Raw genomic sequence first — 26,752 nt, forward strand, 5'->3', positions numbered from 1 at the left:
GTGGTTGAGTAGATAGGATCCGCTGTACCTGCCGATGCTGCAGTAGTCATCTGGTGTGGAATTTGACTGTTGCTTGTTCCTGCCTGGCTATCTTGAGCCGACAGGGCTGCTGCCATAGACACCTCCAAGGGAGTATATTGCATCTGATCTGGTTGTATATAGTAAGGACCCATGCACCCTGGTAACGTGTCTTCAGCAAAAGTCTTGACCACTGTGTTGTGCACCGTGTTGCCCATGACTGTTGCACTTTTGATGAAGGCTTGTGCCACAGCTTGGCCAACTGCGTCTATAATCTTGCTTTCACGTTGAGCCTCTGTCAATGGCTGAAAAGATGGAAGATTAAACTTCTTGATCACCTCACCAGATCTGTTGACGCTGTACGACTTGAGGCATTCACGTTTGAATTTCTCCACCAACTCTTCATATTCCTTCTTTTGTTCTTCTTTGAGCTTGTCTTCAGGAACATGAATATGATTTTCGTCACTAACTGTAGATTTATCTGTGAGTTCCACCATGTTGAAGCTTTTCGAGTCCCACCAGGCGTGCCAAAAGATGTGTTGACGTAAAAATCAACACAATGGAATCCGAGGGCAAGTGTTCGCCAAGCACGGAAAAGTCAACCAAGCGTGCCAGTCAATTTGACCTGAAATTGACAAGGGAGAAAACAAAGTCAAATTCAAGAACGTACCGGCTGGGATTTCGAATATCTCTCAGATGGGCGTATCGCAAGCTTTGCCGATACTATGGGCGATAAAAAGATATTAAATGCAAGCACGTAGTAAACGAGCGCATCGGCAGGATCAGCCGATACACTAAACGACAAAACCGGCTTTGAGCAGCCGATCGTGTATGTATAACAAGATCTAAGTTACGAATGTGTAACTCAGATGATGTGAAGCTAAAAATAGATCTAAACCGGCTCTTGAGATAACAAAAGTGTTACTCCAAAACCTAAAGCCGATCTAGTATGTTTTTAGATGTGATAATGGCCAAAAAGCATAGAAAAACATACAAATCTAGCCGATATCGATAATTGGTGAATAAATCTAGACGAGACGACAGCGATGCGTCCGGAAGTCAAAGACTAGATAAACTCGATAACTTTTGAATAGATTTGAACGAAGCAACAACGATGCGCCCGGTAGCTAAAGCTCAAATATACTCGGCAAAACAAAAACTCACCAGCAAATCAAGTCGCTCGAATGTGAGGCGTCCTCGATCAACTTGAAAGAACTCGTCGAAAAAGAAAAAAAAGTCGAAGTCGCCGAAAAATGCAAAGGAATTGTAAATTTTGTTTAATTGGATGTGTATCAAGTTTTTCCGGTCCCTTACAACTGATATATATAGCCTAGCGCTATCAAGTTCTAGCCGATTACGGCAAACATTACTTGACCCTAAAGAAAAGACTATCTAAAAGATAAGCTACTTAAAATATTACAACCGAATCATCAAGATCTTCGTAGAGTCCGGATCCTCTTCTCCTTCCTTGACTTCATCGGCAACTTCCCATCGGCCGAGCACCAGAGCTGGCGGATCAGCATCTTCGCAGAATATTCCTCTGGTCCATCGGACGAGCTCCATCGGCCGATTCCAACTCTGTGCATCTTTTGGTTTATTTTGAATCGGCCACCTTTCTTTCACCGAAATCACCTTCCTTGACACGTGTCAAAAAACAGTGTCAACACTTCTCTTGTTGGCAAAAGGTTGATAGTATGATGGTGACAAATAGTCAAATTTCCAAGCCAGGGATGATACGAACAAAATTCAAACATGCTCGCCAAATGAACATTATATACAAAGGTTAAACAACAATATGAAAAAAAGAGATGATTATGATGCCTTGCCTTGTGTTTCTCTTCAAGCTTCTCAAACACTTCAAAAGCATGCTCATCTGTCAAACAAAAAGGTAGAATCCACATTAAAAAGAATGAAGTATAACTGAGTAACATCTAGCAGTAGCAAGTTTCCCTTCAGTTATTTGTGCTACGCTACAGGAAATAAAGTCTTGAAAAGGAGATTTCTCAAGTACTATACTATTTCATGAAGAAGTAAAAAGGGTATTATCCCTTAATTCTGTGGAAGTTGTCAAACCTGAATCTTTATCCCAGCGGAGTTTCTTGTTGCTTACTTGCCCCCTTCTAGAACCTAAAAGGAACAGAATATCATGGTTACTATGCTGGAAACGTAGAGCTGACAACAAATTTCACTGTACAGAAATATGTTCAAGACAGTACCTTGTACTAGTTCAGCAGGGAAATTTGAAGGTGTTAGTTTGAGATATGATGCAACAGCTTCACGTTTGTTATGTGTCTTGCGTTTCCTATCAGAAAATCTTTCAATCTCTTTGTCTTCATTCTCTGACAACATATTAAATCATACGTAACTAAACTTAAAAAGGTAGAAAAGGACCAACGCAAAAAAAAACAGGATGAAAAATAAAAGAATGCCTAAAGATGACGGTGAAAATTAATTAGCAGAACAAGGTAAAAGACGCTAGTAATGAAAAATCAAAATATTCTTATAAGATGCTGAATTGTTAGTTGCAGCTAGTACAGAAGATAACAAATCCAGCATCGCTCGTGAAATTTTTTTCCACAAGCCAATTGTATGCCAAAACAGTACACAAGAAAAGTGTCAAGCTCCTAAATGCCAAAAAAAAAACAGGATTAAGGGATCCACTATCATAATATAGTATGGGTACAAACGGAATGAAGCCGGAGAATCCAGCTTTCCAATCAACAAAAGTAGAACAATAGAGATTACAAAAAAAAAACAAATAGAAGGACACTCACTAATATAGGTACTAGCAAAAGGACAAATACTGAATCGACTAATCTACTAACATATTTCGAGAATGGTTATACCAAGTTTGACAGCTTCAGCACAATTAGTTTGAGGCTTTAACCCAATTCTTCAACCAACTACTTGAAAGAAACATAAACTGCTGCCTCCAAATACTTTACAGGGCTGATTCTGTACCCAACAGGTTTAGAGAAAATCTTGACTTTCGAGCAAGCAAGCAGCGAAGCTATATATCAGAAGATAAGGAGCACTACCTATCATCACGCATAAGTATGATGAACAAAAAGATAAGCCGTGATAAGTTCAGTCATAATACTTTTCTTGGGAGCATCCTCCTCTAGGTGGTAGCAGGAAGTCCTCCAGAACCCCTCGATGTTCCAACCCTCGCCGGGGTTGGGCCGGTCGCCGGAGTCGAGGAAGACGAAGCCGCGAACTGGCAAAACACGCAGAAGCGCACACACACACGAGACTGGATTTTGGTGCGGCCAAAAAAACCACCGCGTTTTCTGTTTTCCTTGCTCTATATAGGATCAAAACATGCAGGCCATGCCGGCCACGACGCGCGCACCGCGCGCCACGCTCCATCGCGAGCTGCGCCATCCCCCAGCTCAGAACGTGCCGCGCGACTTCGCTCAACCAACAGACTCCGTGCGAATGCGCGCACGTCAAGCCCCTGTACAGGACGCGCCCAATAGACTCGGGCTCAAACGAACCGAAAGAAACGGATAAGGAAAGCAAACTCTATCCTAACTAGAACGTGCCAGACTTATTCAACAATCTCCCCCTAAGATCTGGCGCCGTTCACTTCAGCTTGATGACGCCGATCAACTCGCGAAGCTCCTGGAACTTGGACTTCCCGTGCGCCTTCGTCATGATGTCCGCGAGCTACCCTTGGGTGCTCACGAACGCCAGGCGCACCGCCCCGCCATCCACGCATTCACGAATGTAGTGGAATTTTGTATCAATGTGCTTAGAACGATCGTGAAGTACCGGATTCTTGCTGAGGGCGATCGCGGACTGGTTGTCCATCTTGAGTTGAGGTGGAGACACGCCGGCGCCCACCACGTCCTGCAGCAGCCGCCGGAGCCAGACACCCTGGCAAGCTGCTGCTGCCCCGGCGATATACTCTGCTTCGCACGAAGACAATGCCACCACGCGCTGCTTCTGCGACTGCCACGCTACCGGGTTGCCGTCTAGGAAGTAGAGGATGCCGCTCGAACTCTTCCGGTCGTCGACATCGCCGGCCATGTCACTGTCGTTGTAGCCGACGAGGTTGAGCTCGGCGTTGCTGGTGTACGCCAAGCCGTAGTCAATCGTGCCAGCCACGTACCGGAGCAAGTGCTTCATCGCCGCCATGTGCTCCTACCTTGGGTCCTCCATGAACCTGCTCAGGTAGCCCACGGCGAACGCCATGTCCGGCCTTGTGTTCATTAGGTACCGCAGACTCCCGATCAAGCTGCGGTACTCAGTTGCGTCGACCGCCGGTGAAGTGCTTTGCTTTGACAGCTTCAATCTGGGCTCCATCGGCGTTGCGCACGGGTTGTAGGCTCCCATGCCCGCTTTGTCCAGAATCTTCTTGGCGTAGGCAGCCTGCAGGAGCTCGATGCCACGCGCGCCCCTGCCTGACCTCGATCCCCAGGTAGTAGGAGAGCACCCCGAGGTCGCTCATGCGGAACAACGACTTCATCTCCTCCTTGAACTCGCTGATCACCTCGGTGGAGCCGCCCGTGATGATGAGGTCGTTGACGTAGATCCCCACCACCAGCCGCTTCTCGCCGTCGCCACGTGTGTACAGTCCGTGCTCGCACTCGCTCCGAGCAAAACGGAGCGCGAGCAGGCTGCCGTCGAGCTTCGAATTCCATGCGCGCGGCGCTTGCTTGAGGCCGTAGAGGGCCTTGTGCAGCTTCAGCACCTTGCGCTCATGCCCAACGGCGACGAAACCGAGCGGCTGCTGCACATAAACCTTCTCTGCCAGATCGCCGTTGAGGAACACCGATTTCACATCCATGTGGTGTACTGACCATGACTTGTGAGCAGCCACGGCCAGAAGCACACGCACAGATTCCATCCTGGCCACCGGCGCGAACACTTCCTCGTAGTCGATCCCTTGGCGCTGGACATAGCCCTTCGCGACGAGCCGGGCTTTGTGCTTGGTGATGTTCCCGTGCTTGTCCTTCTTGATCTTGAAGACCCATTTTAGGCCGATCGCGCGCTGTCCCGCCGGCAGGTCCACCAGAGACCAGGTCTGGTTGTGCTCGATGGACGCCATCTCCTCAATCATCGCGTCACGCCACTCCGCGATGTGCTTGGCTTCCTCAGCCGTTGCTGGCTCGTTGCCGATCGCCACCATGAGCTCCTCTGCCACCTCCCGCTCTGCAGGTCCTGGAGGCGAGGATGCCCCGAGAATGTTGTCCATAGTGCGGAAGCGGAGAGGAGCGTCGTCGTTGTGGTCGACGTCCAAATCGAGCTCCCCGGTTGGAGGAGAGGCGAACTCGATCGCTGGTGCAGGCGCAGGGACTGGTGTAGGCGGCGTCGTGGGCGCGGGCGGTGTCGCAGGGCTTGGGGTCGAGGTTGGGGACGTCGTGGCAGGGCCTCCCTGCCCCACCGGCGCCATGGTGATGTACTCCACCTAGAATGGCTCGACGTCATTGTCGGGTCCAGCTCCCTTCTCGGTGCCCCACTCCCAGCTCCACTCCTCCTCGAACACGGCATCACGCGACACGTGAACGCGCCGCGACGCCGGGTTGTATAAGCGGTACGCCTTGGTTCCTGCTTCGTATCCGACGAACACCATGGGCGTGCTTCTGTCGTCGAGCTTGGCGAGACGCTGGCTGCCGTTCTTCACATGTGCAACACAGCCAAATGTGCGGAGGAAGTGGACTGGGGGCTTGACACCGTGCCATACCTCAAACGGAGTCTTGCCGGCGACGCTCTGTGTTGGAGCTCTGTTCAGGAGGAACACGGCAGTGTTCACTGCCTCCCCCCAAAACCAGCCCGGCAACGACTTGGCCTTCATCATACTTCTGGCCATCCCCATCACCGTTTGGTTCCTCCTCTCGACCACGCCATTTTGCTGCGGCGTGTATGGCGCAGTGAGATGCCTCTGGATCCCTTGCTCGGCACAGTGCTCCGCGAACGTGTGCGCCGTGAATTCGCCGCCGCGGTCAGTGCGCAGTGTGCGCATCCTCCGCCCAGCTTCCGCCTCCGCACACGCCTTGAAGCGCTTGATGGCTCCCGCCGCTTGGTCCTTGCTGCTCAGGAGCATGAGCCACATGTAGCGGCTCAGGTCGTCGACGAGGAGGAGGAACAGCTTGTTCCCGCTTGGCGTCGTCGGCGTGACCGGCCCGCAGATGTCCCCGTGCACCAGCTCGAGCTTGTTCTCCGCGCGATACTTGGCCTCGGATGGGAACGGCAGACGCCGCTGCTTCCCGGCCAAGCAGCTGTCGCACACTTGGTCGACGTGGTTCATCAGGGGCAGCCCGCACACCATGCCGTCGCGAGAGAGCTTCTCGAGTGCGCGGAAGTTGAGGTGGCTGAACCTTGCGTGCCAGAGCCAGGCCGCGTCTCCCTGCGCCACGAGGCAGACTGGCCTTGCGATGTCGAGCTTGAGGATGTAGAGGCGATTTGCAGAGCGCACCACCTTGGCGAGCAGGCGACGTTGCATATTCCAGACCCTGAGGACTCCATCTTCACAGCTCCACTTGTACTTCTCCTCGTCCAGCTGCCCCAAGCTGATGATGTTGGCGGTGAGGCGCGGGATGTGGTACACTCCCTCCAGCGCCTGATGTTCCCCGCCCTTGCACTTGAACAGGACGGTGTCGCGCCCCTCGATGCCGACGACGGAGCCGTCGCCGAATTTGACTGTGCCGCGGATGCCGGTGTCGAGCTCGGAGAAAGCAAATCGCACGCCCGTCATGTGGTTGGTGGCGCCCGTGTCGAGGATCCATCTGGTCGACTCTCCGTGGTGCTGTCGCCCAGCTGGACGAAGAGCCTGCTCTCGTCGAGGTGGATCAGAGCAGGCGCCGCCGGCGGTGCTGTGGAGATCGGCGGGGAGGGGGAAGAAGTGGCGTTGACCTCTGCTGTGGCCACCATCAACATGGACTCCTCCTCTTCTTCGCCTTGAGCCAGATGGGCCTCATCACGCAGCCGGGATCGGCACTCCTTGGCCCAGTGGCCCTTCTTCCCGCAGTACCGGCACTTGTCGCCCTTCTTGAGTTGGCCGCCTAGGACATCGCCCGGCCCGGCAGCCTGGCGAGTGCCACCGTTGCCGCGCCCGCGCCCGCGCAATGCGCTGGCCCTTCTGTTCCGGCGCCGCCACCGGAGCCGCCAGAGCCTCCGGAGCCGCTCGAGCCGCTCGAGCTCCCCTTCTCCCCTTCTCCGGTCAGCAGGAGCCGGCCTTGACTGTCCACGACAGGGGCCGCCTTGCGGCGACGCTGCTCGACGGCGCGCAGCCTCCCGGTGACCTCCTCGACCGAGACGTCGTTCAGATCGAGGAGGGTCTCGATCGCGACGGCGATCTGCTCCAGGTGCTCGGGCGCGGTGTCGAGCATCTTGCGTACGATGTCGACGTCGGAGATGTTGTCGCCGAGTACGCGAAGGTTGTTGGCGAGGCCGGTGATGCGCACGGAGAAATACTCCGCGGACTCCCCCTCCTTCCAGCTTAGCGCAGCGAACTCGCGCCGGAGTTGCTGGGCCTTGCTCTCGCGCACACGCTCGACGCCGACCCGGATCGTCCTCACGGCCTCCCACGCGGCTCGCGCCGTGCGCTTGCCACGGAGCGTGGGCAGCATCTCCGTTGGGACGGAGCGGAGAATGGCCGCCAAGGCGAGACGGTCGTCGCGGTACTCCACCTCCTCACCCTCGTACGGCTCGATCGCGTACCAGATCCCGGCCGCCTCCATGTTCACCTGCATGAGCATTTCCCACTCCTCATAGTTGGTGCGGGTGAGCATCGGGTACTGGACGGTGGCGTTGGCCTCCTTGACCGTGCGCCTGACGATGATCTGCGGCCCGGTTCGGCCTCGACGCGGCGTGGGGGAGAGCGACAGGCGGCGGCGGCGTGGCGGCGTGTTCGAGCGCCCGCCGTGCGGCACAGACCCCCCACCATCGCGCCTTCCTTTCAACCCGGCTCTGATGCCAATTGTTCCAACCCTCGCCGGGGTTGGGCCAGTCGCCGGAGTCGAGGAAGACGAAGCCGCGAACGGGCAAAACACGCAGAAGCACACACACACGAGACTGGATTTTGGTGCGGCCAAAAAAACCACCGCGTTTTCTGTTTTCCTTGCTATATATAGGATCAAAACATGCAGGCCATGCCGGCCACGACGCGCGCACCGCGCGCCACGCTCCATCGCGAGCTGCGCCATCCCCCAGCTCAGAACGTGCCTGCGACTCGCTCAACCAACAGACTCCGTGCGAACGCGCGCACGTCAAGCCCCTGTACAGGACGCGCCCAATAGACTCGGGCTCAAACGAACCGAAAGAAACGGATAAGGAAAGCAAACTCTATCCTAACTAGAACGTGCCAGACTTATTCAACACTCGAGCTGCAACGTGGATACTAACAGCGCCTTCTCCTCGTTGCTCATCTTAAAGCACATCTCCGGCAGGGTGATGTCCTGCTCATACGCCGTAATCAGCCAGCCAAACGAGTCAGTGAGTCACCGAAAGAATTGGAAGCAGCACATGAATTGTACACCAGGAGACGCGAGGAGCGGGCGGAGGGTAAGCAGAGACTGACCGGGAAGTCCTCGTGCGGCACGTGCTTGGCCGGGTGGTCGTACCCGAACCCTCCGCCCCCCCTCCCGCGGCCCCCTCTTCCACGGCGTCGGAATGACATCGGGGGAGGTAGCAGATGGCAGTCGAAGGGGGAGGTGGTGGGGATGGGAGCGTGCGGCGTGAGCCCGGGCCTGCTACGGGTTCGGCGCGCGGCGGGGCGCCGGAGCCAGGGGCGGCGCGGCGGCGGGAGTGGCAGGGGGGCGCGCCGGCGTCGGGGACGATGGCGCACGCCGGGTTCGAGGGCGGCAGAGCGCCGGAGGCAGGGGCGGCGGTGGCGGTGGAGGAGGCCTGCGGCGGCGTCGGCTGCGGCGGGGTGAAGGAGACAGGGGAGGGTGATGTGTTGCGGAGGTTATTAAGGATCGTAAACAATTGAAAAAAAAAATTCACTCGAAAAATTCTTATGTACTCCTCACATGGTGGCCCACTTGTCAGATCATTAGATGCAAAAAATTTGAGAGGTCGATGAAAACAGCTATTTCTAAAATGTTTTTGTCTTTTGAGGCTACTTTTTTTTCGCCGTGCAAACTTTCTACCCGCCCGCGTGTATCCACCCTGCCCGCCCGTCAATCACGCTGCGTCAGTTCCCTCCCCATCTCCTTTCCTTCCGTGCACGACTGCCGGCCCTTTTCTGCTCTGTTCTTTATTATTTCCTTCTTTGCACAAGCGTGCCTCCCCTGGCGACCACCGCCCCGATCTCATGTCCAACCCCTCCCATCTCTGGTGGCGTGCGTGGGGAGGTGATCTGGTTGCGGAAGGCGCGCGCCATGGCGGCCGGCGAGGTGACGGTGGAGGCCGGGGCGTCGGGCAGCAGTTCACGGAGCTCTGCCACCGGCAGCGTCCGCATCCCAGGCATGGAGTACGCGCCGACAAAGGCCAACGTGTGCCGGTGGCAGCTGGAGCGCACTGTGCGGGACACGCTCATGGCCATCATCGACGAGCGCCTGGACGCCGCCAGGGAGGCCCGTGGTTACGGCACCGACTGCTGGGCCTCGTGCTCGAGGCTTACGCCGGCGGCGACAAGAGGGTGGCTGGCGGCGGCGGACGCGGACCTGTGCGGCGTGAAAGTGCCCAGAGGCCAGGCACCGTCCTAGCCATCCCGATCGCGATGCTGCACCGCACCACGACGAGGAGGTGTGGGGCGCGGACAACAACTGGTTCAACCCGCTTCGGTTCCGCGATGGTGTGGGCAGTGGGGCAGGTGGCGGCAAGGGAGCCGTACGTGACGCTCATGTTTTGTGTTCGACAAAATGACACCTACGTCTTGCCCAGTGACGTCGCCTGCCGCCTGATTGGTAGTTGCCGTCCTTGGCGACTCTGGTGGCAAGGTGGCCACGGCCGTCTGCTCCCACTGGACCAAGAGTACCCTCCGGCCTCCGCCCGCGTGGCCGCGGCCTTGCAGATCCGCGCTTCCACCCGCGACGGTGGATGATGTTGCCCGAAGGCCACGGACTCTACCCCGGCCACCCCAATCTCGGGGGGTACGTGCGTTTCTTCAGCCTCTCCACGGGCAGGTTCGTCCGCGTCCACCTGCCGCTCTTTGACGACCACATCGTCCTCGATTCGTTAGATGGCCTGCTGCTGCTGCTGCTGCACCGGGACCATGGCACCACCATCCGCCTCCTCCACCCCTTCACCGGCGACATCGCCGAGTTCCCACCGCTGTCATCCCTTCTGCAGCAGATCGAGCGCTACCGCTACATGAGCTGCACGATGTTGCTGACTGTGCTGGTGACTGTGCTAGCATCATCCTAGCGTGCGGTGGAGTGCCCATTTTACCGTGCGTCTTTACGCTCTTATTTTCTTCGGTTCTTCACACAGTTTACTTTAGCATATTCGCCAGTGCCGTTTTTTCTTTCCTGGTTTTCCAAAGGGTGCCACAGCCCCACAGCCAATGTCTTATATATCTTCTAAAAATGTCTTTTGGCACTAGCAATAACTTGAACCGATAAAACTATAATAAAATTTAAGGAAAAATAAATGTGATTTTTTTTACCGATGTGACTTCGTTCTTTATCGGTGAAATGGAGAACATATCCAGTGTTAGAAGCGGGTTACGTGTTACCAACTTTAATTGAATCTAAATTTGTGCATCTAAAATTTCAACAAAAATATAAATGGATAGGGTCTTTTTGGTTGGGATGTGGCTATGGAAAAAAGCGGCGGCGGGATCCCGAGCCCACTCCCTTACCGGCGCCCTTCCCTTCCTCCTCCCTCCTATTCCTCGCCGGAGCCCGAGCAGATCTAGGCATCCCTCCGCTCCTCGCTGGAGCATGCGCGAGCTGGCGGGGCGAAGCGGCGGCGGTGGGTGCTGAAGCTGTGGGCAAATTTGGATGGTTTTTTTTGCATATATTCGTACCACGTGGCGTCACGTCAGGGGTTATCGACCTAAGTGGCACAATTTAACAAGTTCAAAATGACATATTTTGATTTTGCGAGTTCATGGACCTAAGTAGCACATGGGGACACGTTCGAAAACAGCTAGTGTACCATGCGCAAAAATTTTTGCGTTGGAATCTTGTTAATTTGAAGTACTAAATGAAGTCTATTTATAAAACTTTTTGCACAGATTGGTTGTAAATCGCGAAACGAATCTAATTATGCTAATTAATTCATGATTAATTAATAATTAGCGGATGTTACTATAGCATCACTGTTGTAAATTATGGATTAAGTAGGCTCATTAGATTCGTCTCGCGATTTATAGCCCATCCATGCAAAAAGTTTTATAAATAGACTTCATTTAGTACTCCATGCATGTATCGAAACATTCGATGTGATATTTTTTGTGTTTACAGAATTTATGGGTGTGGGTTACTGTAGCATCACTGTTGTAAATTATGGATTAAGTAGGCTCATTAGATTCGTCTCGCGATTTACAGCCCATCCATGCAAAAAAATTTGTAAATAGACTTCATTTAGTACTCCATGCATGTATCGAAATATTCGATGTGATATTTTTTTTTTGTGTTTATAGAATTTATGGGTGTGATCTGAACAAGACTTATTTAACTCAATTTTTTTTACCCCTAACCAAACATGGCCATAGACGTCCCCGTACAGAATCCCCCACACGGATCCAGGTGAGTGGTGATTAGAGGGCGGGTCGGGCCGTCGGGTTCTATCCTATAATTGGAGGAACCCGTCCCCTTTGGAACCTTATCTCGTCGTCGATCTCGCTGCTCCCAACCCCAAACCAGTCCAACCTCTCGAGATTGTTCTTCACGTTTCACGATTGGGCAGCTGCGGCGGATCAATCGATCCAGGATGCCGCCGCCGCCGAGACGAGAAGGCGACCGGGACGCCACAATCACGTGCAATTGCAGCAAGTGCCGCCGCCTCGCGCGGGACGGATCCGATGGCGGTGATGGTGAAGAAGTGCGGCCATGGGCTTCGCTGGCCGAGGATCTGGTGGAGCTTATAGGGTGGCGTGTGCTGGCCGGCGACCTGCTGGATTACGTCCGCTTCCGCGCCGTCTGCTCCCACTGGACCAAGAGTACCCTCCGCCCGCGTGGCCGCGGCATTGTAGATCCGCGCTTCCACCCGCGACGGTGGATGATGTTGCCCGAAGGCCACGGACTCTACCCCGGCCACCCCAATCTCGGCGGGTACGTACGTTTCTTCAGCCTCTCCACGGGCAGGTTCGTCCGCATCCACCTGCCGCTCTTTGACGACCACATCGTCCTCGATTCGGTAGATGGCCTCCTCCTCCTGCTGCTGCACCGGGACCATGGCACCACCATCCGCCTCCTCCACCCCTTCACCGGCGACATCGCCGAGTTCCCACCGCTGTCATCTCTTCTGCAGCAGATGGAGCGCTACCGCTACATGAGCGAGGATTGCAAGCTCCGCGAGCTCCGCCTTTACCTCTGGGGACTTTGTGCCGCCGTTACCGTGGGTGTCGCCGGGACCATCACCCTGATGATAGCCTTTGGCACGAGACACCGTGCAGCCCACGCCACGGCCGGTGACCAGCGCTGGACCCTCTCCGCTAGCAAGATCCCGATTTCGCTGGTACCACCAATTTCTTTCCAGGGCAAAGTGTTCGGCGTGTCATCAAAGTGGTCTCGTGACGAGCCCATTGTTAGTATCTGGCAGATTGATCCGCCTACACCAATTGTTGAGGGTTCGCACTTGCTATCTCTGCAGCCAGTGCAGATTATTGCCGATTGCCCAGTGGTCTCCTCTATGACCAGAGTCAACCTGGTAGAATGCAGCTCAGAGCTCATGCTCGTTGGTTTTCCTGACACCTCATATACAGAACTAGTAGTTTACAGTCTTGCTGATCTTATTAGAGGAAGAGTTATCCCTATAACAGACATCGGAGAGCATGCCCTCTTCCTTGGTGATCGATCCTTGTGTGTCTCATCTAACAAGGGGTTCCCTTCTGTTCCGGGCAACTCAATCACCTGCAATTATAGAATTCCACACGACAGGCAGGTGGGAATATGTTGCCAGAGACTTATTGAGCATTACCATCTAGGTAGTGGTGCCTGGTCTCTAGCCATACCCAAGGATAATCCCCCAGCGAGCCCTTACACACTCGTGCATCATATTTTCACCTGTTGTTTCCACAGCCACTGGTACGTTGAGGTTGTTTATATTTTTTACATTTGTATTTACTTTTATATGTGCTAGAAAGACAGCTAGAGATGCTGCATGTTTGTTTTGTTCTATTCGGAAAATTAATGTTTTCTCATTGTGCTTTTTTCAGGAATAAAGCACTCATGTTCAACAGAGCTATAAGACCTGATTGGTCGGTGAAGCCAAATATGTGGATAGGCGTAAGTCCTAGTTTTGATCAATTCAGCTATTATGTGGACTTGCAATATTTTCCATGTCATGTTCCTGTGATATGTGGCAGCTGTTATGTCTACCAAAGCCAACTAATTCATCATTCTGCCATAGATTCTTGAGATACAAACCATGGCTTTAGAAGATGCGGGCTTTAGAAGATGGATGTGTGTGTGTGTGTGTGTGTTCCTCCTTTCTAGTTTGTTTTACTTAGTACACATATTCTTTTACTTAAGGAAAAAAATATATTTTTCATCTTTAACTGTCATAAAACTAAAAGTGTAGTATCCATCCCTTATGTTTCAATTAGGGCAAATCAATCCCTTAACTAACTAATCAGTGCACTAATCATCCAACCTCAGTCTAACAACAGTTTAGTGCCTCCTAACAGCAATTTAGACTTTGTAACGATTATCTCTAATAACAATTGTCATACTGCTGAGTCGAAAATATAAAATCCACCAATTTTTTTTTAGGAAATTCTCTAATATGGCTTTCTTATGAAATTTAAGCTTCATGATAAAATCATATGGTAGCTCACACTACCTGGAAGGCTGCCCCTTCTTAGGCCACACCTAGAAAAGATGCATGGCAGTAGCAGTATGACGATTGATGGCACGATTTGGGCAACTCCATATCATTTCCACCGACACTATCATGGCTACCATGGCAAGGGTTAGGCATAGATATAAAAGGGAAAAATTTACTGGAAAAATTAATGATACTGATCTGAGCATAATGATTGGTTCGATTCATCATATGAAGTGGCTGATAAGTGATTAATTAGATGAACTTTTTTGAAAGATTGATTAATTAATTAATCATACGATCACGTGGTCTAAACTGTTATCAGATGTTATTGGACCATTGTTAAGCTGAGGTAGGGATGATTAGTGCACCGGTTTAGTTAATTAGGGGATTGACTTGCACCAACTGAAACTTAATGCATTGGTTAGGCATTGCCTCTGTTCTTTTATTCTGGTCTTATACTTTCTTTGTTTGCTACCCTCTTGTTTGGCCATTGTTGACAAACTTACCTTTTTTTATTTCTAGAGCTGATGGATGATCTCTCATGGTATGTTGAGGCAAGAGCAAATATTTAACTTGTCGACGAAAAGTGTCCTGATAGTTGTCACTTGAAAGATGGGCTGGCGTTGCCTTAGAGCCATATTCGATTCACTGGGCTTCAACCTGCCTGTTATGTATTGCTAGAGAAGATAAGATTGCAGTATAGTCAGAAGATTATGGGCGTCATGCAGGAGATAGGAGGCATCTTTTAGGCTAGAGCATGTAGTGTTCACCTAGGAGATAGGAGGCGTCTTTTAGGCTAGAGCATGTAGTGTTCACCTATTTAACTATATGTATCAGACTCTATTTTAACTTTGTGGTTGGCAATAACCTTGCATGTCCTAAATGTGTTCTTTGTATTGTGATATCTGTTTCACAGAGTCCCGTCTGAATTCAGTCTGCCAAGTCTCTATATGATTGAAACATTTAGTAGTTTGCAGAAATTTGCGTACCCATGTAATTCTATCTTGTAGAGCAACCAACACTCTGTATTTCAATTTTCAGACAGCAAAGGTTGTTGTGACTTATGATCTTTTTTTAAGGAAAACCCGCATTTCGATCGGCCAGCAAAAGTTATGACTTGTGAACTTCTTTACATGACCTCTGAATTGTCTGTGCCATGCTGCCTCGTAACGTTCTGGTTTCATCAATTGTAAAGTTTCTTGGGTTACATTCTTTGGCATCGACCGTAGGATGCAGTGATCAAGTACAGGGTCAATTGTAAAGTTCTGGTTTCAGCTTTCAAAAAAAAAAAAGTTCTGGTTTCCATTTATAACCTGTGCCAAGGCTTCACCATTGAGCCAATTCAGCCTGTAACAAGGGTTTCCTTTCTGTTCCGGGCAACTCAATCACCTGCAATTATAGAATTCCACACGACTGGCAGGCGGGAATATGTTGCCAGAGACTTACTGAGCATTACCATCTAGGTAGTGGTGCCTGGTCTCTAGCCATACCCAAGGATAACCCCCCAGTGAGCCCTTACACGCTCGTGCATCATATTTTCACCTGTTGTTTCCACGGCCACTGGTACGTTGAGGATGTTTATATTTTTTACATTTGTATTTACTTTTATATGTGCTAGAAAGACAGCTAGAGATGCTGCATGTTTGTTTTGTTCTATTCGGAAAGTTAATGTTTTCTCCTTATGTTTTTTTTTCAGGAATAAAGCACTCATGTTCCATGGAGCTATAAGTCCTGATTGGTCAGTGAAGCCAAATCTGTGGATAGGCGTAAGTCCTAGTTTTGATCAATTCAGCTATTATATGTGTGTACTTGCAATATTTTCCATGTCATGTTCCTGTGATATGTAATTAGTTCTACCAAATCCATCATTATGCCATAGCTTCTTGAGATAAAAACCATGGCTTTGTATTAGAAGATGTGGGCTGCCATCTTATTCATGTGATGTATGTTCCTTTTGAATTTCTTCCTTTCTAGTTTGTTTTACTTAGTGCACATATTCTTTTACTTTAGGAAAAAGAGTGCTTTTCATCCTTGACTGTCATAAAAGTGTAATATTCATCCCTTATGTTTCAATTAGGGCAAATCAATCCCTGAACTAAATCGGTGCACTAATCATCCCACCTCGGTCCAACAACAGTTTAGTGCCTCCTAACAGCAGTTTAGACTTTGTAATGATCATCTCACTAATGACAATTGTCATATATACTGCTGAGTCAAAAATATAAAATCCACCAAAAAACTTTTAGGAAATCTCTAATTTGGCTTTCTTAGAAATTTAAGCTTCATGATAATATCTTATGCCACACCAAGAAAAGATGCATGGCAGCAGTAGCATTACGACGATTGATGGCACGATTTGGGCGGCTCCAATCATTTTCCCCCGACACTATATATCATGGCTACCCTGACAAGCTAAGGGATAGGCATGGGTAGAAAAGGGAAAAAATTACAGGAAAAATTAATGATACTGATCTGAGCTTAATGATTGGTTTGGTTCGTCATATGACGTGGCTGATAAGTGATTAATTAGATGATCACGTAGTCTAAACCGTTATCAGATGTTATTGGACCATTGTTAAGCTAGGGTAGGGATGATTAGTGTGCCGATTTAGTTAATTAAGGGATTGACTTGCACCAATTGAAACCTAATGTATTGGTTTGGCATTGCCTCTGTCTTTTATTCTCGTCTTCTACTTTCTTTGTTTGTTACCCTCTAGTTTGGCCATTGTTGACAAGCTTACCTTGTTTTTTTTTATTTCTAGAGTTGATGGATGGATCTCTCACGGTATGTTGAGGCAAGAGCAAATATTTAGCTTGCCAACGAAAAGTGTCCTGATAGATGTCACTTGAAAGATGGGCTAGCGTTGCCGCAGAGCCATATTCGATTCACTGGGCTCAACCTGCCTGTTATGTATTGCTAAAGAAGATAAGATTGCAGTCTAGTCTGAAGAGGATGAGCATCATGCAGGAGAGAGTAGGCATCTTTTAGGCTAGAGTATGTAGTGTTAACTGATATAACTATATGGATCAGAATGTATTTTAACTTTGTGGTTCGCATGTCCTAAGTATGTGCTTTGTATATGGTGATATCTGTTTCACAGAGTCCATCTGAATTCAGTCAGCCAAGTCTCTGTATGATTGAAAGATTTAGTAGTTTGCAGAATTTTGTGTACCCATGTAAATCTATCTTGTAGAGCAACCAAAACTGTGTTTCTGGAAGAATGGGAAAAAAATCTGCATTTCAGTCTTCAGACACCAAAGGTTGTTGTGACTTGTGATCTTCTTTACGGAAAATCTGCATTTCGACCGGCCAGCAAAGGTTGTTATGACTTGTGAGCGAGCTTCTTTACATGACCACTGAATTGTCAGTGCCATGCTGCCCGGTAACGTTCTGTTTTTTTGAAACGAGGTAACGTTCTGTTTCAATTGTAATGTTTTGATCGGTTCTTGGGTTACATTCTTGGGTCAGTTGGATCCATGCCACTACAATTTCACGAAGTTAGATTTTATGTTGAAATCCATGCTATTGAATGGCATGATTTTCAACATGAAACCCAATTTCACGGAGTTGTGGTGGCATGAATCGAATTTTCCCTACATTCTTTGGCATCGACCGTAGGAGGCAGTGATTAGGTACGGGTCAATTGTAAAGTTGGTTTTAATTTATGAGCCTTGCAAGGCTGCAACCTTATAGCCGTAGACAAACCTGTGCCAAGGCTCCACCGTTGAGCCAATTCAGCCTGGAAAGTGATCTGGTGCCCTCTGGGTCATTTTGTGGAAGAATGGTTAAGCATATTCTGTTTGCAAAAAGAGTTGATATATGGTTCCAAGTGCAGACAGGAGACAGCTTTATGGAAAGATAAATGTTAAATGGCGTCGTTGTGATGGAAAAATAAAGGTAGAAACAAATCTTCTTTTGTTACCTTTCCCTTTCGGTTAAGAATCCGAAGAGCATTTCTTTTGCAGTCGTTCAAAAAAAATATAGCCTTATTGGAGCGGCTTCCCCTTGCACCAAATGGTGTTGATTTGTAGAGTGAACTGCACGAAACGCCACGATTTGTATGTGTGTAACCCACTACCGTGTACCATCGGCTTGTTAGTTGTATGTACTGTACTGTTATCTTTCTAATGGGCTTCGATAGTTGGTTGCCCGACTTGCTTGTTAGTTGATAGGAAAAATGGAGCCAGAGGTGTTCATCCTCGACCTGAAAGATCCACATTCTTAGGCCAGTTTCAGTGGGAGTTTTATGCACACAGATATCCAGACTAGGAACTAGGTAACCGTGCCAGTTGAGTTTCATGGTGATGAAACTCTCCTCACATCTCATGAAACTCTATACTGCTCTCTCCTTGCCACATCAACAAAATTGATGATATTTAATGTCACGAAACTCTTCATAAAACCCCCACTGAGACCGGCAACAACAAAGTAGCAAGGCACACAAGATATCCAAACAGGCTCTCGAATTCCCACTCAGGCCTGGAAGTCACCTGTTCTGACAAGATTATTATGTCAGCCATTTTAGTAACAAAATGGTCATCAGAGGTACATAAGTCAATCGTTTGAAAGGTCGATTGGTTTCTCGTTCACTAGCTCTGATCAAGTATATTTTCTGTTACTAGTATATACAATGCAGAGGTTGCACAGTCTCTATGGATTAATCTCGATCCTTACCTCTCCTCATTCCGCGTACTTCTCAGTCTGTGTGTACCGTAGATAGGCATCCTAGGCTCGTGGCGTCGCAAGGAACCGGACAAGTCATGCGTGACCACACCCGGGATCGCGCGCGCATCGGCCGGCGTATCCGAGACGTACCGTCTCGTCGTTGTCGTGCGCTCCTCGTAGCGAGCTTGTGGAGCGAGAACCCGGACGGCGACGGCAAGGATGCCCAGCGCCGGTTTCGTTTGCGTCGGGAGAAGCTATCTGTGGTGGAGACCGCGCCGCGTTCCTACGGATGAAAGCTAGCGACTTGTTCGTCATCGAAGGGGTTGATTCTCCGGCGACCAGCGATTGTGACAGTAGAGTAAATACTAAATAATCATCAGCTTCAGGGCTTTTTTTTTGAAAAGTAGGCAGGAGCGCTGCTCATTCAGCTTCTGTCAGCTGTTTTTTTTTTCTCTCCTCCATTCGAAAGACCTCCAGTTTATAGGCTTTACTTCTGAAAGCCCCGATAGATCGTCCAGAAGGAGAGTCCTCGAACCGTCAAAACGAGCAGGGGACTGCTATGCAGGTCACCAATTTAAACCACCTCTCCATACAAGACACATGACACAACTATAATTGCTGCTCATGTACCCAATCAATGCGTTGATCCTGAGTGACTACACAGGTTAACCGTAGATCTACCTCTTTGTCATTTCACAAATCTTTTTTTTTTGAAAATTATTTCATATAAATCTTCGTACGGCGAGTTTTTTTTTGGCAGCATGGCAGCGGCCAGTGGGCCCCACGGCTCTACGCCTTTTCAAAACGTTTGCGCAAAGAGGTCCAAACCTCTCCAAGAATCGGCATCAACCACTGATCTCTGCACTGTGGGGGGCTGGTTGACTGGCTGTGGCTGATCTCTGCACTGTGGCTCTAGCTTACTTTTTCTTTTAAAAAAACGGACTGTGGCTCTAGCTTACTAGCTGAGAGATATATCCATTTGTTTAACACACGGGCCACAACGCCAATGATAATGCATAGACGAATGGATCGCACAAGAATATGCCTAAATCACCGGAAAACTAACTTCGCACGGGCTGATTGTATACGTTTTGTTGCTTGCTTGTAGGTTTATGCGTTGTCTACTAGTTTAAACGTTCGGCTAGGTACGCTTAGCATGCACATAGCCATACAGGGTCTCAAGTACCGAGTGACAAGTACTACTAAAAAATGTCTACCTAGTGATCATCTATCGTTGACTAGCATGAGGCTTTTTTTTGTAATAATTGACTAGCATGAATGAAGATGAGACGATGCTAAGCAATAGCATTGCAAAAGACTTCATTGTCCTAACTAGCAGGAAACTCAACTTCATTTGTCCTGCTTCAAGCCAAATTAGGCAACTAATCCTCCTTTGTCAATTTGAAAAGAATTGCAAAAGACACCCACCACTTTACCTACCTACCACGAGCCCAAGACCAATCAGAAGAATTCCACGTGGTATCCTGCCTGTGCTTCTAGAAGATAAATGGAGGCACCTCTCACCAATACCCTAAATTACCTGGACTTATTTTTTAAAAAATAATTAAAATTCTTAAACACAAAACGTACTGCCTACAAATACTACAATACACCATACGCCACACTCCCACACGAAAGGCGCCAACGACAATATATTAACCGCCCCCGGCCCCACCACGTCACCCCTCTTCCTCCCCCCTCCCAAACTCTCAAACCTCCGCGGCCTTCGCTTCGCTTCCAACACCCATCGATACTTCCCAGCAAGCTACAAGCTCCTCCGCTCCGCCTCATCATTCCATGGCCGATCCCCAGACCCAGGCCGAGGCCCTGGCGGGGCCCGCGCGGATCAACGGCGCCGCGGCGGAGGCCACGCTCTCAGGCGGCGAGCTGACCTGGCGCCCCGCCGGCGGCGGGGAGGGGCAGGAGCGGCGGCTGGAGCTGGATTCGGAGGTGCTCGGGTGCCGGGTCGAGGGGAGGAAGCTCAGGGTCGCGACCTTTTCCGCGGGCGGCGGCGGAGGCGGGGAGCGGCCCTCGGCGCTGGCCTGCGGCGGCGGGGGCAAAGGGGGAGGAGGGGACGGGAGCCGGAGGAGAGGGGAGGTGGTGATGGAGATGGAAAGCGACGACGCCGCGGAGAGGTGGGGGGACGCCATCAGGGATCGCCTCGCCTCGCTCGGTAATTCAGAACCCACTGCTGCTACTCTGCTAGTACTAGTAATTTGATAATTTCGATTCCCCTGCACCTGGCGAGTAGCGTTTGACTCGTGGCGCGATCGATTTAGTCGCACGCGACTATTGCTTTTTTTTAATTCAATCGCGTGGTTTGAGACTTTGAGTATTGGGGGGCGGCTCGGTGGTCGTGGTGATGGTTGCGTGCCGGGCTTCTGGAATTCGTTGACTCCATTGGATAGTTGGGAGGAAAAAAAAGTGTTCCTGATTCCTGATAGTGAGGGGGGAAGACAAAACAAAACCAGCAGCGCACATCCAGTCGTTTTGATTTGATTCATCAATGATATGTTGAAGTAAATTGTTCTAGATTGTAACTGTCATAGGCTTGCACTGTCCTGACTCCAAATCTTTCTTGGTATGCGTGCAACTGTACAGTTGGTGACTGTCAACGCACAAATGTAGCAGTAGTATGCAACGTGCCAATGAATCCCAGAGTTTGAATTGTCCATGGATGCTTCTTCTGTGCCTAGTCCGCTCAATTTCCATGGTTGGGATCAAATGTGCATGTCCTTGATGGTGCACAAAGCTCGCGCTTCATTTAATATCATCCCGAGCTTTCAATTCGATGTTTAAGTCAAGGAACCGTACAGTTTTGTAATGAATCTGATGCATTTTCATGCCATGCAATGCAGCAGTGATATTTTTGTAATGTTATGTGTACCTCCCTTGTTGGTCCATTTTTCTTTTCAGATTTGGTCAAATGTTACTCTCAGTGTCACTGTTGCCGTTTGATGTCACCCTTGAGTATTGCATTAGATATCAACGAAAAATATCTGAGCTGACTCCTTTTCTGCTCACTTTTTTTTTACCATTTCATAATGCTGATCTAAGTGTTCCATATTTCTATTTGGTATCTGTTAGTGCTTCTCTACACTCCGACAGGAAACTGTAGTAGATTAACAAAGCAATTCAAAGACTAGTTCGACCTATTAATGAACTCTTAGCTATTACTCCTTCAGGCCGGCCAAAGAGACTGTTCATTATAGTGAACCCTTATGGTGGAAAGAGAAGCGGTCGGAGTATTTTCCAGAACGATGTCCTACCACTCATTGAAGCTGCTGGCATTTCTTATACAATGCAAGGTTTGTGGTGTATGTAATATGTATCATATTTCTGGATTGATAATTGTGATTTCCTGTTACTCTGTATCTAACTTCAAATTGTGCACCATGTTTAGAAACCAAGCATCGCCTTCATGCTCAAGAGATTGCGCATTCACTGGATCTTAGAAAATATGACGGGATTGTTTCTGTCAGTGGAGATGGTGTCCTGGTGGAGGTTACCAAAATATGATAATTTCCTTTTGCAAATGCAATTATATGCAAGTTGTTACAGTCTGAAAATAATCTGTTTTCAGATGTTTTGAGCATTGTTGATTCTATTTGGCTCCTTGCTATATTTTGGCACTTCTGCTTATTGTTATTTTGTTTTGTATTCAGGTTGTTAATGGTTTCCTGCAAAGGGAGGACTGGGAAACAGCAATAAAAATGCCACTTGGGATTATCCCGGCAGGTACATTATTATCATAGCAGCTCCTTATCACATTGATGCAATGATGCACATTAGTGAGTAGTACTATGCTGTCTTAGTTTCATTCCCATCAGCAATTATTACAAAAACAGTTGCTAAATTCTTTTACCTTGTAACTTTTCTACTTTTTTGTTCAGATCGTAGCATTTGGCACTTTATTACCATTAGTGTTCTGAGTACACTTTTAACACACTACATGTGCAACAGGTACTGGAAATGGAATGGCACAATCTTTATTGCATGCCGCTGGTGAACCGTTCTCCATATCAAATGCCGTATTTGCAATAATCAGGGGTTAGTATTTTTGTCAGTTTTCATCTGGGAAGCCACGTCATCTATCTTCAGAACCCTTCCTCTTTATGCGTGTGAACAATTGCTGATGCAGCTCCTTTCTTTTACACAGGTCACAGACGCGCACTTGATGTTACTTCTGTTGTGCAGGGAAAGACAAGGTTCTTTAGCGTTCTGATGCTTACATGGGGTATGTATTAGCTTGATTTTAACTCTATTGGCAACCTCCTCAGATATAACTCTGTCACTTTCTTTTCTTTAGCAATAAAATTTACTTCAAAAGTCTGAAAATGATCTACAAACTGCAGGTCTGGTAGCTGATGTTGATATTGAATCAGAGAAGTACAGATGGATGGGAAGCTCTCGCCTTGAATTTTATGTATGCCTTCTACCCTAAAAGCTATTGTATCGAGTACTTGATTTTATTTGCATCCATATGTAACTCCTCTTTTGATTTTATTTACTGTTATCGCCGCATCAGTGCATGACACAGAGAACCTTCAGAAATAAGATGCCTTATTACCAGCTACATCAGCGTGATGGCATCCTGACAGATGCATTTCTTACTTAAACTACTTAGTTCAACGTTCCTATTTTACTTAGTTTGCCATTCCAACTTAAGAAAGTAATTCCCTTTTGGAGGATTTTTTGGGTTTGTAAAAATTGAAACTGTGCTCTGCCATGTGCAATACAAATTCATTTCAGATCCTTCTCCGCGTGATCAACCTGCGACGGTACAACGGGCGTGTCCTTTTTGTTCCAGCCCCCGGATACGAAGAAGTTGGTGAGCCCGTGGAGCAAATTACCAGTTTTGAACAGAATGGGGTTAGCACTGGTACCCAAGAAGACAAAGCAAATGACAGAAATGGCGAAACGATTGGTTACCCAGGCCCCTCAATCGAAGAAGCTGATCTCAAATGGAGATCGCTGAGCGGTCCATTCGTTTCGGTTTGGCTCGGAAACGTCCCTTTCGCTAGTGAAGATGCCATGGCAGCACCCAAAGCAGAGGTCAATCTCTCCGTTTCGGTTTGGCTCGGAAACGTCCCTTTCGCTAGTGAAGATGCCATGGCAGCACCCAAAGCAGACTGCTTATGTTCATGATCAGCAAGTTCTCCTGCTTATGTTCATGATCAGCAAGTTAAGAGACTGCCTTTGGGGTGTGCCTCCTTCTCTCCATGGCCTGATTCATCTTTATATTTATCACGTTGCAGTTCTCCGATGGGTACCTGGATGCAGCTATAATCAGGGACTGCACGCGGTGGGACGTGCTTGGGCTCATGTTCCAGACGAAGGACGGCGCGTACGTGAACTCGCCGTACGTGGAGTACTTCAAGGTGAAGGCTATACGGATCGAGCCGGGCCTGCGCGTGGGTGGCGGCCGCGGCGCCAGGGGCGGCATCATCGACTCGGACGGGGAGGTGATCGCGCGGGGCGACGGGTCCCGCGGCGAGGCGGAGCACCTGATGGCGTACGGCCCGCCCATCCAGCTGACGGTGGACCAGGGGCTGGCCACCATCTTCTCCCCGAGATCGAGATGACACGGCTCTTGGATCTTCACCATTTATTAGTGATCTCCACTTCATTACCCCCGCCATTTATTTATCTCGTTTGTTATAGTAGTACTGTGTAAATACTCACACCAAACCACAATGTAAGCAAGAGCCAAGGATGTCTGTCCGTCAAGATTCTTTGTTTCCACCGTAGCTACTGCTTCACTGGCACTTGGAGAAATGGAAAGTGTGCAAGACCCGTTGTACTTCTGTTTGCTACCACATCAAGGGCCGGTACAATTTCTTTTCAGTTTCCTGCAAAGCTGGTGTTTTAAAATCCGCCATGGAAATTACAAGGTCCGAAACGGACCTCGATGCAAATGCGCTCGCGAGAGCCTTGTCAAAGAAGAGACTTGAGCCCCTCAAAAAAGAAGACACTTGACCTTCACACGATCGCACACTGCTGCTGTGGGAAGCGTGGCTGCTTGCTCGAGGTTCTCTGCAGTGCAGCAGCGGGCACGTGACGTGAGGGGTCAGTCGGTGAAAGGCAAAGCGGTGGATTTTTGCCGTGGCAGGACCAGGACGCAGCGCCATGGGTGAGGGTGGGTTTTGCCCCGTCCTGGCCTGGCGAATGAACGTGGCTTCTCGCATGCGGGAATAGTCGTCGAACAGATACAGCAGATGGGAGGGAGGAGGATTTGGCATCGCGCGGGTCAGCGGCGGATGCGAGGGCCTGATCTGATCTTGGTCGTAAAGAAAGAAAAGCCACCAGCCGCCCTTGGTGGCCTTGTTGCGTCGCGGCAACGTGCCGGCGGGGCGGGGCATTATTGTCGCTTCCTCCCCTGCGTGCGTTTGCGTTTGCGTTTGCGTACCCCTGCTGAGATCGATGAGACATGACAAGAATCTTTTTTCCCTGGGCGAGATCAGAGTCGCCCCGGCCGCAAGCAAGGGATGAGATGAGAGTGGAAGCATGGGTTCCCCGTAGAATTCGGTTCTGGCCGCAAGCTGCAATCCAGCAGATTCGTGGAGCGGAGGAGGGTTAATTCGCTTAATTCCGTCGGCAGACTTCGGGACTAAACTGGCCGGCTTCTCGTGCTACGTATGATGCTAAGGCCACTCCCAATGCTAGTTTCACAGGGGTTTCATGCACATTAATTAGCATGCTATGTAGGATTATATGATGGCATGGCATAGAATTTAAGAAGAAAGAAAAAAAAATCAGTTTCTCTCTACACAAATACCAACACTCTATGAGTCTTGAAATTAAATGCAACATAGAACCTAGGAAACCACAACATGAAATTATACATTGAGAGAGGTAGTTTCAACCATTGTTTCATAGTCTTTTTGTTTGTGGCTATCTTGAAAACATCAATATGAAACATTCCACTGGGATTGGCCTGATGCCAGCATCTTATTTTCTTGCGTTTACGATGGCTTACTAGATTCGTGGAGCAGAGAATAGTAATCTCGGGTCAGTCCAGTAACAACATCTATATCTTGGGTGGCTGTGGTACTGAAGAAAAGGAGATAAGATTTACGATTTCTCCATCAAGGTTTGCTACGTACGTGTACCGATTACCGAAGGAAATTGGAGTGGATTAACAATAGATTAAAAACCCTACTCATTTAATCTCCTTAGAGCACCCGCAACGGCCGGTGATCCAACTAGCGATTTGATTTTTTTAATCAGTAAACAGGAGCTACACAGTAGTCGCTAGCGCCGAACTCCTCGCCGATCAATTTGGAGCGCTAGGAGAGAGCGCGCGGGCCCGAGAGAATAAATGAGCCGGCAACGTCGCTGGCAACCGGCGAGAACCGTTGCGGGTGGCCTTAGAAAACTTGACCAGGGTATGATGGCCCACCATATTGCTAGCGATGTTTTTTTTTAACCCGATCTGGAATTCACTCCCACCAGATTCAAACTTAGGATCCATATGAGTGCTACTAAGCCACCTCCGTTAGCTTACAACCTCTTTAGGAACAAGGCTAACTAAATAAAACATTGTAATGAAACAAAAAATACCAATGCCCGCGGGCGTGATTATCTGTTAGAGGTCACTACGCATGTAAGACCAATTCTCCAAGTAAGTTAAATTTGAAATTCAAAGTGATTTTGAAAAGGGAAGTGAATTGTGAGAAGGTACTCTCAATTATTTAGTTCATTTCAAAGAACCATTCCGTGAATCAGTCTAAGAATATTTTCATATCAATAAATTGTTTGGCAAAGCTCATCTGGATTGCCGCATATGCTGATCGCATGCCTAGGGATTCTGTTCGGCTGGTAAAAAGCTAGCTGATTTTGACTGATTCAATATTGTTTGTTTTGTGAGGAAGAATAAGCCGGCGAACCGAAAGAAGCCGAAAGCGGACAAGAGTTTTTACATACCGCGTCCCAGAAGCATTTTCGAACTTGCTCGTCTTCCGCACGTAAGGAACGGGATAACGGGGTTGCTTTCGCGTGTGCCCATAGGCCGGGTATGCATGGAGTGCTCATAGTAGTTGGGACGCACAGTAGGCTATGCACATGCATGGTATGGTACGCCGCGTACGCGAGAGATAGTGGCTTGCTAGCACATGGCAGGTGGCACATGCATGCATGCATGCCTCGTTTTAAAAAGGGGCCATGCATGCACCACGCATGGGA

General features: G+C 49.1%; 3 protein-coding genes across 8 annotated transcripts; 2 read left to right on the forward strand and 1 right to left on the reverse strand.

The window, feature by feature from the left end:
- Positions 1–1,491: 1,491 nt before the first annotated feature.
- LOC120695542 lies at positions 1,492–4,158 on the reverse strand. Its single transcript, XM_039978761.1, has 6 exons — positions 3,793–4,158; positions 3,119–3,320; positions 2,235–2,357; positions 2,092–2,145; positions 1,845–1,891; positions 1,492–1,654 (listed from the first exon to the last, which is right to left on the reverse strand). Exons 1-6 carry the CDS (start codon positions 4,156–4,158, stop codon positions 1,613–1,615), a joined length of 834 nt encoding a protein of 277 aa, XP_039834695.1. The 3' UTR covers positions 1,492–1,612.
- Positions 4,159–11,668: 7,510 nt separating this feature from the next.
- LOC120691521 lies at positions 11,669–17,157 on the forward strand. Of its 5 annotated transcripts, XR_005682271.1 has the most exons (5): positions 11,669–13,160; positions 13,292–13,361; positions 14,944–15,465; positions 15,599–15,668; positions 16,665–17,157. XR_005682271.1 is itself a non-coding variant. In XM_039974619.1 (3 exons), exons 1-3 carry the CDS (start codon positions 11,845–11,847, stop codon positions 15,602–15,604), a joined length of 1,392 nt encoding a protein of 463 aa, XP_039830553.1. In that variant the 5' UTR covers positions 11,710–11,844; the 3' UTR covers positions 15,605–17,157. The 5 variants fall into 5 exon arrangements, 3 of the variants coding, with proteins under 3 accessions (XP_039830553.1, XP_039830535.1, XP_039830543.1); XR_005682276.1 differs by lacking the exon at positions 14,944–15,465 and having other exon boundaries at positions 11,710–13,160; XM_039974619.1 differs by lacking the exon at positions 14,944–15,465 and having other exon boundaries at positions 11,710–13,160; positions 15,599–17,157.
- A 3,077-nt stretch (positions 17,158–20,234) lies between these two features.
- Positions 20,235–24,387, forward strand: LOC120691541 (sphingosine kinase 1-like). 2 transcript variants are annotated; one of them, XM_039974631.1, is made up of 9 exons: positions 20,235–20,741; positions 21,739–21,876; positions 21,972–22,072; positions 22,234–22,306; positions 22,532–22,618; positions 22,728–22,805; positions 22,924–22,994; positions 23,321–23,623; positions 23,827–24,387. In XM_039974631.1, the coding sequence occupies exons 1-9, from the start codon at positions 20,366–20,368 to the stop codon at positions 24,151–24,153; spliced, it is 1,554 nt and encodes a 517-aa protein (XP_039830565.1). In that variant the 5' UTR covers positions 20,235–20,365; the 3' UTR covers positions 24,154–24,387. The 2 variants fall into 2 exon arrangements, with proteins under 2 accessions (XP_039830565.1, XP_039830573.1); XM_039974639.1 differs by having other exon boundaries at positions 20,238–20,741; positions 21,754–21,876.
- The last annotated feature ends 2,365 nt before the right edge of the window (positions 24,388–26,752 follow it).

This window comes from Panicum virgatum, chromosome 2K (genome assembly GCF_016808335.1).
Source record: "Panicum virgatum strain AP13 chromosome 2K, P.virgatum_v5, whole genome shotgun sequence".
Classification (NCBI taxonomy): Eukaryota; Viridiplantae; Streptophyta; class Magnoliopsida; order Poales; family Poaceae; genus Panicum; species Panicum virgatum.

Excerpts from the sequence above, each read along its gene's own strand:
- LOC120691541 (XM_039974631.1), top strand. The coding sequence starts at position 20,366 with ATGGCCGATCCCCAGACCCAGGCCGAGGCCCTGGCGGGGCCCGCGCGG. Across the intron at positions 21,877-21,971 it reads CATTTCTTATACAATGCAAG|AAACCAAGCATCGCCTTCAT; the intron begins GTTTGTGGTGTA and ends CACCATGTTTAG. Across the intron at positions 22,995-23,320 it reads GCTCTCGCCTTGAATTTTAT|ATCCTTCTCCGCGTGATCAA; the intron begins GTATGCCTTCTA and ends AATTCATTTCAG.
- LOC120691521 (XM_039974601.1), top strand. The coding sequence starts at position 11,845 with ATGCCGCCGCCGCCGAGACGAGAAGGCGACCGGGACGCCACAATCACG. Across the intron at positions 13,161-13,291 it reads TGTTGTTTCCACAGCCACTG|GAATAAAGCACTCATGTTCA; the intron begins GTACGTTGAGGT and ends TGCTTTTTTCAG. Across the intron at positions 13,362-14,943 it reads AGCCAAATATGTGGATAGGC|ACAGCAAAGGTTGTTGTGAC; the intron begins GTAAGTCCTAGT and ends TTCAATTTTCAG.
- LOC120695542 (XM_039978761.1), bottom strand. The coding sequence starts at position 4,158 with ATGGCGGCGATGAAGCACTTGCTCCGGTACGTGGCTGGCACGATTGAC. Across the intron at positions 3,321-3,792 it reads TCGCCCTCAGCAAGAATCCG|CAAGGAAAACAGAAAACGCG; the intron begins GTACTTCACGAT and ends TCCTATATAGAG. Across the intron at positions 1,655-1,844 it reads AGCTTGAAGAGAAACACAAG|GAAGGTGATTTCGGTGAAAG; the intron begins GCAAGGCATCAT and ends ACACGTGTCAAG.